General features: G+C 36.5%; 1 protein-coding gene across 2 annotated transcripts in view; it reads left to right on the forward strand.

Annotated features, from left to right (window-relative positions):
- PCSK5 (proprotein convertase subtilisin/kexin type 5) overlaps window positions 1–13,578 on the forward strand; it is a 230,746-nt gene that overhangs the window by 88,406 nt on the left and 128,762 nt on the right. For both annotated transcript variants that reach the window (XM_066339931.1, XM_066339930.1), the window contains exons 6-7: window positions 4,663–4,751; window positions 10,402–10,574. In XM_066339931.1, coding sequence (XP_066196028.1) covers window positions 4,663–4,751; window positions 10,402–10,574 — 262 coding nt within the window. The remainder of the gene's footprint in view (window positions 1–4,662; window positions 4,752–10,401; window positions 10,575–13,578) is intronic.

The following is a 13,578-nucleotide window of genomic DNA, read 5'->3' on the forward strand; positions in this document are numbered from 1 at the left end:
AAAAAATGAAGAAAAGTAGAAAACCAACTTTACTCTTTTGGTTCCTTTAACTCATATAATTTCAGGTATTATATGTAACAACAGCAGATACACTTGTCAGAGGAATTTGTGGTATCTACAGATGTATAGGACACTACAAATACATAGAAAACTCTCTGTTTTCAAAGTAGGTGAAGGACCCCTGAAAACCTTAGAAATCAACTTGGCAGATATAAGAACAAAGAAATTAAAATCTTAAACCAAATAAATTACATCACTTGGTTTCTTCATGCTCAATTAGGTTGCAGTATCAAGTCTTTTAATTCACAAGGCAAACCTCCACCATAGGCAAGCAGTAATGTGGAAGAAAGCATTCTTGCTTCTCTTCAAAATATTCCTGTCTCTCACTGGCTTAAATGTAGTTAGCTAGCTTGTGCAAGATTGCTAACAAACTGCAGTCCAAAGTTTTACTCCTGGCTTTGTTTACAGATGTTATATGGTGATTGTAGTAGTACTTTTCATTATGTGTGTCATATACTCTTCCAAGGTAGCCTTGATGTTACTGTTGAACAGGTTTAATTCCAGAGCACAGTAATTAATCTGTACAGGTTTTACTTGTGATTTACTTCAGTGACTTAAGAGCAAGAATTGGGTTACCCACTTTAAGAGGTTACTGTAGATAGTATGAAAGGCAGTAGAAGAAAAAAAGATCAGCTGAAAGTTTTGCTGTTTCCTGGTGATTGAACTGTTTTATTTCTTCTCACCAATTTTTTTCTTCCAGAAAAGAGGCTGAATAAAAATTTTCCCTTGGATTAAAGCAAATTAAGACATCTGTAAAAAATTGTTTTAATTTCTATTACATTTAACTATATATTTGGCTAAATATATTATTTGCTGATTTTGGTTGATATTTTTTATTCTACATCTTATTTAATTTGCTCCATCAGACCATCTATTCATTGTTTGTTTTGAAAATAAAGAAAAAAGGCATATTATTTTTATATGTTCAGTTAATTTGCCCACTCACAAAAGCAAAACTGTAAAATGCTAATTAAATTGTAGAGGCATATTCCTTTCCTAGACTTGTATCAGAACTTCACACTTGTTACAAATTAACTGCTAATAGCTAACAAATGCTAAGAGAGTGGCAAGTCAGCTTTGCTGTTGTCCATGCTGTTAAGTTTAAAATTTGCGTGTCTGACATGTGAAATGTTCCATGTGTTTGCTTTAATGCTGTCATCTTTGATTTTGTGAGAAATAAATGAGATATTTTCAAGTTGTTCTAAAAGCAACTTTCCATAATCATGCAAAAAGTCATTAGCCCTGGGGACGTTGACTGGAGATCTTCCAGTCCTGTGCTGTAACCACATTACAGCACTGTGATGCTGAGAAACACTATCCTGCCTGTGATGACACCCAGGTCTTTGGCATTTTTCTTGATATCTCACATTGAAGATTTGTGTAACTTGTTTTTCATATATACTCTGTCACCTTTCTCTCCTGTTAATTTCCAAATAGCTCTCCTTTGGGACATAGCTTTATTATTGCTATTTTTCAGCTGTAACAGATTATCTTTAAAAGGCAAAAGATTGATTTTTACTTGCCCATGCTTTTAACGTGTGACAGTTCCTTTTTATGTCCTTATTAAGATGTTTCTAGAACATCATTCCAACCTAGTGTCAATTTGAAAAGTGTTTTCCACCCTCCAGATTATTAGTGAACATTTATATATGAACAGCCTAAAATAATTTTTTCAGTGCTATATAAGACATTCATCTGGGATTAAAAAAAATGCATTTCTAATGCTTGCTGTTAATTTTTTTTTTTCCTCCAACTGTTATTACATGGTAACCCTTCAGCTACCACATTTCCTGTTGAGGATTATATTGCAGTTTTAGAGACAACTTTGAAAACATTTGAAAGTTCAACTACAGAAGAGTTTTGCAAAAAATAAAATCCAGCTCAGTTATTTTCCTACAAATACCAATAGCTACCCAAATTTCCATTCTTTTTCTTTCCATAGGATTGAAAATCATTATAACATTTAAAGTTCCTTTATTCCTATAATTTTCAATCTCTACCAACCATGTAGTTTAGTTCATGTTACAGGTTACATTCCTGGGATTCTGCTGTAATTTGTAGTAATGACTAAGTTGGATTATTATTTTTTAGTCTAATGCATTGTCTTTATGCATAAGAAGCTTCCCTCTCTGAGAAAAAGGGCATCCCAAGAGGTGTGAGCAGAAGTGATGTTGTGCACATTACTTGGCCCTGGGGTAACCAGCATGTTTGATGATACAGTGGAAGTCTAGTCTTTTTGACAAGGTCTGTTGGATGTAGTTACCAAAGTAGCAGGTGTCCATATTCTCTATTTGGAGTCAAGGAAATCTGAGCTGTTTGTTCCATTGTTCTCCAGGTAGCCTCCTTCCTCCAGGTGTGGCTTCTGGCCATTCACTTTCTCAGCTGAAAGGCCTTCCTCCCATCACTTCTTCCCAAACCTGGTACCCATGAGGGATTTCCTGGCAATGCAGTCTCCATCTGGGAATCTGCAGTTTAGTCACATGCCTTTCACCAGGCAGGGAATTGTTTATTAATAAATTATGTGCACTAAGCTGATGTCTCCAGGTATTTTTACATTTCTAAAGTATAGTCACATGTGCTTTTATGTTTGAGTGATGACACCTCAAAACTTGCATGGGACACCTAACAAAATCATCATGAAAATAAGGGATGTTTGGATATAATGTCTTGTAAAACTTTTTAAGACAGGTCTTTTCATTTAAATACTAAGACATTTTTAAGAGATATTACTTCAAACACAGAGCTAGAAGACTATTTGAAAATACTTGAAAGTAAGGATCTTTTAAAAACCTGTTTTCGTCTATGATTTTTTAATTATTTACTTCAGGTTTTTTAAAACAATTCTGTAAATGGATAAGACAATTTATTTGCCAAATGAAGTCAAGCAGGCTTTTTCAAATGAAGAAGAATTAGGCTTTAAAATTAGTCTTCATATGAAAAATAAACTTCAAATTTAGTGAAGTTCTTAAAAAATTCTCTGGTCAAGTCTGGCAACCAAATAATGAATTGTGACAGATCAATAGGAAATTAGTTGAAATAATGCAATTGTGAAATCTTCATCCAGCTTTAGAATTAATCAGTTTCCAACTTGTCAGTTTGATTTTGTGAATAAAAATTACACTTTTCTCATAGGTTTTATGTATCTTACTTGTCAAATAAACTGAATTATATTCTTTGACATTTTAACACTATAGTGTTGATCATTTATATTGCTTATTTTTTGTCTCTTTTTTTCTTAGTCCTATTTGTCATTGTTCTTGTTTTACCTTAATCTGTTCCACACAAGTAATTTTAATGTCTCCCATCTAAGTGTCTTAAAGTGTAAAGGGGAAAATTTACTCTAATCATAATGAAATAAGGAATTACTCTACCCAAAACAAACTGTACCAAGGGAAAGCAGCAGTGATTCTTGTATGTGAGATGAGCGTCAACTTTAATTAAAAAGCACCTGTGTTCTCCAGATGTGTGTGCAAGAAAGTCTGTCAACCACCACCAGGAGAAGACTGTCTGTGTACACAACTGATCTCAGTTAGCCTCCTCTGAGGTGCTTGCTATGTAGTTTTCTATTTCTCCCTTTGATTTAAACTTCTTTCTTTTTGGCTACCCAAGCCTTATGTTGTCTTTCTGTCTATATCTAACCAACTCCCCTTCTCTTTTGCTGTCTGGTCTCAAGCTCTGTATCTCCCCTCCATAACACCTCTCAAAAGTTCCCTGCCTGCTCCATCTTGCATATGTCACATTTCTGCAATGGAGCTGCACAAGGGTTAACTGCACGAGGATGAGGGCATGACTTATTAGTAGAAAACACCCTGTGAAAACCAGGGGCAGCTCTCCTGCCGTGGGGACAGTATGGATGGCCACTGTCACCTTTTAGAGCACAAAGATCAGGGCTAGGCAAAGCATCCCACTGTGACTTTGCACAGTGGTGAAAGGGGTGAGCAACCACAGGACATTTTGTGTTTTCCTTCAGTAGCTTCTTGAAATTAAATGCTTGCAGCTCAGCTCTGCTTCCAGGCACAGAACATACCTCTGATATAAAGGGTGCTTCTGACTTTTTTACTGCGTCCAGAAAGGCAAGCAGGTTTGTAGGGTTGGCCCAAGGTAGGACCAAGATGTGCCTAAGCTTTGAGCATACCTGGCATACAGTCCTAACCTCATCTCTAAACAGCAGTGTGGGCATTGGTGCAACCTCATCTTCCTCATGGCATATTGTGTGTGCTGGAGGTTGGATGGACATACACATACTAGCAGTAGGAGTGGTTGTTAGAGAATTCTGGACAAACATTTTGTTTAAATGTAGAATTTTGTTTAAAATTGATATCTAAGACTCCTTTCTGTTGCTGTGAATTATGTATCATTCTTTTATGTCTTTGTTGCTAACTGTGAATGTTTCCAGTAGGCACAAAGAGTTTAAAGTGATTGTGGTAATGTTAAAACATGTTCAGAGAAATATTGTAACATGGGTATAAATTATTGTGAGGGGTTAAATAAGTGCAAGAAATGGTGGATAGCTTTTCATTTTAGCACCTGAGGATAAGCAAAATCAAAGCCTTTAATCCCAATGGTTTGTGCTTACTTGGAAAAATGTTTGTCTGACTGCAGGCATGGAACCCGTTGTGCTGGAGAAGTGGCAGCCACGGCAAACAACTCACACTGCACAGTAGGAATCGCCTTTAATGCCAAGATTGGAGGTATGTGAAACAATCTCCCACAGGAAAAAAAAAGTAACCAAAGAGCCATTTGTGCTAAATGGTGCATTCAGATCTTTCTCAACAAGAGAAGGAGATTTGTATGAACAAGCCTCACTGTGTTAGCTAGTAAAGCTTAGCTGTAGAGTGGTCATTCAATATCAATGCTGAAGGAGTTTGTCTGTGGTGGCCCTTCCGCAGTGCTTTCTGGAACACTGCCTCCCAGTACACATCAAAAAATAGAAAGTCAAAATTTTGATGGAAACTTGACCCTGGAATTACAACACCAGGGATCTCACAGATTCAGAACTCTTAAGTAGTGAACTTTGACAAACCATAAGTAAAAGTATACATCAGTAATATTGCTTTGCACATTGATCCCAAACAAAACACTCTCAAAACATAATGCACTTTTGCCTGTCTGTGGTTGGGGAGAATCTTCTTTTGATCTCTGTGGGTGATAAGATTAATGCCTGAAAAAATCAATGTTTGAACACATTTTTGTTCATTCAGCTAAGAGGTTTCAAGTGTTTTCTGTGAATTCTTAGTCAATGGATGTACAATTAATTTATTTAGCTTAGTTTGTGGCAATGATTATCAAGATGTCATCTCGGTGTCTCCTGGGATGTAGCCTGCCTATGACAAATGGTAATACTTCTAGTGAAGTTTATTCTGAACTTTCAGCAAAGTAATGGTATTGGTATATTGGCTTTCAGCTAAAAGACTGAGCTGGAGCTCAAACTCATTAATTGTTGCCTTTCCAAATAGAGCCCAAAATAAAGCCCATCTGTGAAAACAGAAGCATGTTTACCTATTTGTACACCAGAGGACAGTTCAAAAACATGGGCAGGCAGAATTGGGATCATGTTTACATTATTAAAAATACTGCATCTGTTTTCTGCTGGATCTGTACAAGTTTGATCCAAATCTAATGTGAGTACAGATGCATTTCAAATTACCCAAAGCACACAGCATCATCCTCACATCAGCTTTCTGTTTTCCTGCTGGACAAACAAAATTAGGGTAGGTAATACCAGATCTGAGATAAGGTTACAGTGATGCAGAAAAAAAAATTCCCCTCAGGTGAAGAGCCTTCCTGCACAAAGCTACCCTGTCAGAGTGGTTTAGAAAATCAGAACTGGTCAAGTGAGGGAGTTTGTGACAGGTGAACAGGTTGTGTCATGTGAACATGCCATTTAACCACATACCAACAGTTATGCTGTGAGATCTGTTGAGCTGTCAGACCAGAGTCAGAAGAGAGTGCACTGATGGACATAACAGATGCCTTCTGGTAAAGGCAGAAGTGGAATAGTCACACAACCTGCCACAGCTTTGATATGACTTTGAAAATTCTCCAGAAGTAATAGTGACTTCCTAGTAGTTTATTAATTATTAAGCATTAGGAATGTGCAATAATAAATACCCTCCAGGCATATTAGCTGACTCACAGCCTTTTCTAAATATTGTATAAAAACTGATTCAGATTGACACAGTATACAGCTAATAGAAACAGTAAAGACTAAATACATGTACCTTTTTATTATTTATTCTTAAAAGAAAGCTGGAAATTAGTAACAGTGTATGAATCTCACTTGAGGCCCCACCTTTTTAAAGGATCAGCATTTGGAAATAAGAGTTCAGGAAACTCAACAAATAATCTGCAGAAAATCAGAGCTAAGAGGAAGTTCCAGGGAAGGTAGGTTAAGCTTCCAATAGGTGAATATATTTAAGAGCTTTTCTGCTGCTGACCTCTATTTGACCTTTACTCTATTTTGTTCCATTCTGTCAGAACAGCCATAAGCTACACATGTGAATATACAGAGGTCATGTTCCCTCTCTACAGGCCAGATAGACTATAAAAATTTTGAATCATATCATGCTGAAGTACTATGCAGCTCACTTCTTTCCCAGGGATTTAAAGGCCCTCCTGGGGTATTCTTGGAGAAGAAACTAGAATTGAGGTAAAGCAATTACATTCTCCTTATATGTAGGAGCACCTGCTGACAATGATGCTGGATTTGCTCCACCAAGATAAGTATCTTTTACTTCCAACCAGAAGGCATTTCTGGACACGTAAGAGATACTAAGGATATCAAGCAAAAGGAAAAAAAAAATCTGTCTCATCAATATGCCATAAAATACTGGCAGTTGAACAAATCCACTTAATGACCTTTCTGATGGGAAGTTGTTAATAAGATATCCATTAATAATGCTAATTTTCTTCTAAATGTGTTTGTAATCTCTGTCTCTTTTTCAAACATTTAAGAACCTCTGATGACCAAGTTTCTTAAAAAGTCTTTTAAAATGGTGTAAGTTGAGATGTAACCTGTAGAAAAGAAAATTTTAGTAAAATTGCAATCTGGGTCTTCAGGCTTTTTACAGGTTATGGCAAGTCTCTTATGAAAAATTATCCAAGTTTCTGTGTAGCTAAACAACATGTACTTCTCACAAAAAGACAAACCTGTGCACCAAAGAGATGAATATTTTTTTTTTTTTTTTTTTTTTTAGATTTGAACTCTGCAATAATCACACAAAACAAACTACCACGTACAGAGCTTGTGAGACTTTTTATAGGGAAGCTTGCTGGTTAGCTTGCTGTTATTATTGCAAACTGATTGTGGAAGTTGAAAATATCTGTGGGGATTTGGGTGCTTAGTTACTTGGCTGGGCTCAAGTCTTGATGGGAAAACAGTTACACTGAATTATGGCACAACAGATGTATATTGTCTTCAGTTGACAAGGATTAGTTCAGCTGTTTCTTTAAGTTTAAGTCAGATGTTGAATAAAAGCAAACGTTTTAAAAGAAAACTTCCTTTCAGCTCAATTTTGCATGTTTCCTGTGATTCATTGAAAATTTGTTCCGAGTAAAAAGTCACTTATATTTTGCAATTACTGCAAAAGTTAGAAAAAGTTTATAAGGCTCTAAAGTCTTGGAACAGTCTGCAAACATAGTCTGCTAATTGCCTTTTGGATAGCTTTTGTTGTTCTATCACCACATGCCAAATGCAGTTTGGAGGATCTGTGATCAGCAGACTTAACCACTGCAGACATTTGGGGCAGGGATAGGAAGACAGGAAGGAAGGAAGGAGCATTATTTTCATTACAAATATCCAGTGAAATGTCTGTTGTTCAAAGTCATCTTGCACAGAATTAGAGTCATGTAGGTTGGATAAGACCAAGGTCATCAAGTCCAACCTTCAACTGATCACCACCACACACAGTCATGTCCTGTTGTTTCTTGAACACCTCCAAGGATGATGATCCCACCACCTCCTTGAGCAATCTGCTCTGCTTAAACACCTCCTTCAGTGAAAATTTTTTTTCTGATGTTCACTCTGAACATCCCCTGGTACAGTTTGAGACTATGCCCTCTCATCCTGTTGCTGGTTGCCTTGGAGAAGAAGCCTACCCCCACCTTACTATGACCTCCTTTTAGACAATAATAGAGAGCAATAAAGTCTCCTCTGAGTCTCCTTTTTTCCAGGTTAAATACCCCCACCCTCAGCAGCTCCTCACAGGACTTACCCTTACCTTCATCATCTCTGTTGCCCTTTTCTGGACACGTTCTAGCACCTCTATGTCTTTCTTGAAGTGAGTGACCCAGACTGGAAATAGAACTCCAGATACAGCCATACCAGGGCCAAGTACAGGGGGACAATCACTTTCCTAGTCCTGCTGGTCACTATTCTTTACTCAGGCCAGGATGCCGTTGACTTTCTTAGCCACCTGGCCACACTGATGGCTCATGTTTAGCTGGCTGTCAACCAGCACCCCAGGTCCTTTTCCCTGGGCCACTTTCCAGTCACTTAGTCCCCAGCCTGTAGTGGTGCATGGGGCTGTTTTGACCAAAGTGCAGGACTTGGCACTTGGCCTGGTTGAACCTCACACAGTTGGCCTTGGCCAACACCTTTAAAGCATATCTGTCCATGCTGGCTACTGAGAACAACGCCTAAGTTACAGCCTTGTCTGTGTGGCTTTAAAAGTAGACCACTTCTCCACTACAAAAAAACCAAAAAAGAAAACAACCCCAAACCAAAACAAAAAACTCACCAAACCCCCCCAAACCCCCCCAAACCAAAGCAAAAAAAACAACCCAAAACAAAACAAAAAAAAAAGTGTGAATTGCTTAGAGTGCCAGTGGCATCATTTGGAGTTACCATTCATAGTTAAATATAGTATTTTACAAAGTAATAAAGGAAAGCTTTATTTTCCTTCTTTCAAAAACAGTGTACCTTTATTGTCTTTATTCAGAACTTGAGAGATACTTTAATATGCTTTAAAGGAATTTAGTGCACAACTTTCACCCATCACTAATTTTCTGTGATTATGCAGAAGAAAATAAAATCCTAGAATCCCAGAGTTGGTTTCATAGTTCTTTTTTTATCAAGCAAAGTTCATAGTGAGATCACAGTTTGTAGAAGTTTATTATCTCATAAAACATAGGCAACTTTTGTGTGGACTGAGAAATAAAATCACTTTTTGGTTTTGAGTCAGGTAGAGTAAGGAAAAAAAGTCTTTCAACAAAGCACTCCCTATGCCTCATGTTAACTGCAAGTCTTGGTAAACACAAGTTTCTTTAATTTGAGCTCATAAGCAAAATGCAATGTGTCTATAATTAAAAATATGTAAATGTAGCTTATAAATAGGAGTGGCCTTTTAAAGGAGAAAGTGCATCTCACTTGTAAATTGTAGAAATAATCATCCCTCTATCATAGAATTTTATTATTTTTTATTTAATATTAAGCCTCCCTTTGCTCACAGGCCACACCAGCTGTGTGTAGGTCTTTTTTATTGTTTAGGCTAAAACTGGCATTGATGGTTTTCTCAGATTTAATCACAAAGTGTTACATTTAGGAAAAAAGAAACAACTTCCATATTTTCTCAATTTTCAGACTTTAGCGTACTATATTTAGTCTAGTAATCTTAAAACACCATGAAGTGCTGGCACATTGACTAGTCCAAACCCACATGAATGGATTCTTTTAACATAAGAATTTCATATTACACCTGACAAAAGCTGCTTCTGCAAGATAAAGATGCTCACAATATTGTAATTTCAGGTTGAACAATGTTACATCTTTGTTCATAAACTTTTGTAATTGATGTGCTACAGTGTGTGTACTGTACACAAGACAGTTCTCCCCAGTTTCTTCCTTTCAGCCCCATACAATGATGCCAAGGTTACTTGTCTGTAGGGATTCTTTTATTACATCTGTTAACATGATTAAAACTGTGAATTACTCAAAGGAGGTGCTTCAGTTTCACTGCCGTATAAAAGGAGAAAGCACATCAATTGTTATTTTTAAGTAACATAGAAACATTTCAAGGTTCAAGTAGTTTTTAAAATTTTATTTAGCCTAAAACTTTGTTGTTGAAGTTTGAAGGCTGTATAGTGGATAAATTATTTGCATATATTTTTTAAAACTTGAAGAAGGATGAAAATGTTAATATTTTTTGTGTCTTTTCCATCTAGAGACATTGGGAAAACAGATACACAAAGAAATTGTTGTTGTTGTTTTTTCATTAATAACAGTAGGAATTCTTATAATTATTCAGTTCAGTGTCATACACAACAATTTTCTCGGCGGGGGGAGGTGGAAAAAGAAATGTGTTGATTTTGTCTGTACAGTTCATTGTATTTTTCATTCTGAAGGTGTACGGATGCTGGATGGAGATGTGACAGATATGGTAGAAGCAAAGTCTCTAAGCCTTAACCCCCAGCACATCCACATCTACAGTGCCAGCTGGGGGCCTGATGACGACGGTAAGACTGTGGATGGACCTGCTTCTCTAGCACGTCAGGCCTTTGAGAACGGCATCAGAATGGTAGGTTGGCATCAAAGGGCACCGCCTGCATCTGCTCTCATGTGCACGTGTAAGGGTATCTGTGCCCAGTGCCTGCAACTGCTCAGCATGGGGAAGGGCAAAGGACTCGGAAAGAGAGAAGAAAACTGCTTTTGCATTAAACTAAGAAGTATTTTCCTTTTGTAGTTACCTGATTGTCAGTTTTACCTGAAGTATCAGCTCTGTTCATTTTCAACTGGAATACATCATCCTCAGTATCTTTTAAAACTGCTCTGAGGTAGTCATGTAATTAGAAATAAATTGACTGAGATATGCTACTTTGCACATCAGTGCCAACTCATCAAATCTGAACTGCAAAGAAATTTTAAAGCAAACCCTTTGACTGTGTTTTCTTCTTTCTTCATTTCTGTTTTGCTTTGTTTCACATGATTTCTTAATGTAAGTTAAGTTATTTTAATAGGGAGTTGGGGGCAAAAGAACTTCTATACCCATCATTCTTTTGCCATTTATGTCTGATCTCATACAACTTAGGATATGAAGGGGGCACTAATGAAACTGCAAGGAGGCAGGGGATCTTGCTCAAGATAGTTTTATGTTTAAACACATATACGTGTTTGTTTAAATGTCATATTTGTTTAAATGCCATAAAGGGGAGACAACTATGAAAAGTTCAGCCTGAATTTCTGTACCAGAAGGACTGAGTCATTTCCTCATTGAAATCTCAAGTTCTCAAACTGTTATTATTGTTCCACTGTTATTATTATAGCAGCAATATGAGAAGATACCCTACAGAACCCAGATGAATTTTATTTCACTAGCACATGGTTCTGTATATGAAATAAGTACCAGTCTCTAGTGAAAACATACCATTTTATTTTCTAAGGCAGGCTTTTTCTGGTAACAGCTCAGAAAAAGTTTGGTAAATTTTTTTGAGAAATAATAGAAGTCGTATTTGATACAAGTTAAATTATTATTTTTACAATTTAACTTTTATGTCATTTTATCAAACTTTGTTCTGCTTAAAGTTGTCCATGAAGAATTGAATAGATCTAAATATTTCTATACATTTGGATATTTTATCTGTCTCTGACTATGAAGGCTTCTTCATTTCTACTCACGAAATAGAAGTCCTTTTTAAAATTTACATATAAATATACTGATAAGAAATACAAAGCATTTAAGGTTAACCTCTACTTTTCATTCTTTAAAATACAATTTAAACTGAAAGATTGTAAATGCATGTTGGAATTAACACCTTCCTTGTTAGGCTGTTTCCATACCAAGAATTACTTCAAGATAAACCTGTTATCTTTCTTTGTAGTAAATCATGTTTTTCTGTATTCAGATAAAGGTACTTTTTCTACATTTCTTTACATTGTCATAAGTGGTGTCATTTTAAAAGATGAGGCGAATGGAAGAGGAAAAGAAAAATTTTGTTTGACAAAATATCTCAGAAATGGGCTCATTGTTCAAGGTCATGATTAAATATTCAGCCAAACAGAGATTTCCCAAAGGAGTCACAATAATTGTGCAATAATAATAGGCAGACAAAAATGCTTATTATGTTGTGCATAGATCATTACTCTCCTTTTTTTCAGAAATATTGAAGCAGACAACAACAGTATAATGTCTATGATTGCATCTGTGGAGTAAATTAAAATAACATTGTGTCTTTGTTTAAGACAATTAAAGGGGGCTGACACTCCAAAATTAGTTACCTCTCCTTTTAGTTTTAACCACTCCACATTCACCAATAAGGAGAGATGAATGAAAGAAGATATAAGTGAAAAAATAACAGTTTCAAAAAGTCATTAAAAAATGCAACAGGAACAGGCAAAAAGTATCAGTGATAATCTGTAGTTATAATGTTGCTGAATTTCATGGATAACTCAAGGACTCCCCAGAAACATCTCTCCGTGGATGACCATGTCTGGAGAGAGAAAGGGAAAACGGGGGACAATTCTTATCCCCAGTATGGCTCCTTCTACAGACAAGCTGGAGTGGAGAGAGAAAACAAAGAGAAAAACAGCACAGAAGCCAAACCTCTGGAATTTAAAATCTCCTTCTTCCCCCAGTTATCAACCAACAGAGAACAAGAACAAAACAGAAAGAAAACCTAGAGTCCTTGGAGGCTGGAACTAGGTCAACAGCTGGAACTCATGGAGGGACTTTGCCTTCTCTTTGGCAAAAATAGCGGGCAGCCAGCTTGAACAACTTGGATTCCATGCTCTCCTGCTTTGACCAGGCCCTGCTGGCAGGCTGGGGTGACAGTATGGAGCAGGGGCTGTTCTGTTTTTCTTGGCTTGGTAGTGCAGCTGCTGTCTGTCTTGTGCTATCTCAGATTGCCCAGCAAGAACAAAAGAGAAGGAGCGCCTTTTCCTGAATGCCCTAGCCTTAAAAAAAGACCAGCACATGCTCCAATCTCCTTGTTTCTTTTCTGGCCACCATGTCTCCAAGAGAGAGTAGCAACTTTGGGTATAGATAGATATAGAATGCCATAACTTTTTGGGTTACTCAGGACATGTCAGTACAGGAAGATTTGGCAAACCCTTCTTTCAGACTTACACAAAGTTCGAAGATCAATATTCTTAATTTATTATGCATGTACCCACAAAACTGTGTATTAGAATTCTAAAATGAAACAGCAAAGGGAAATGCCAAGAATTTTTAAAAACATCTGAAGAGGAAATTACATCTGGCTGGTTTTATTAGGAAAATCAAAGGTAGTGCTGAATAATAAGTTTGATTAGAGCATAATCAAACTCAATTATTATTTTAAATTTGTTAAAGTCATTGCGTAAAATTAAACAAATGAAAGGGTCATTGTTAAGTTTCTTGAGAGACTGGGTTCCATGAAATAACACCTGATTTATCTTAAGCACATACTATTCCAATTAACAGCTTAAGTTATGTGTTTCACAACTATTATTATTTTTAAATCTTCTGAGCTAATATGATTACACCTTTCAAATCCTGCAGAAAATAATAAAAATTACTGCATAGGTTTTCTGTAGAACTACACAGA

Source organism: Sylvia atricapilla, chromosome Z (assembly GCF_009819655.1).
Source record: "Sylvia atricapilla isolate bSylAtr1 chromosome Z, bSylAtr1.pri, whole genome shotgun sequence".
NCBI lineage: Eukaryota > Metazoa > Chordata > Aves > Passeriformes > Sylviidae > Sylvia > Sylvia atricapilla.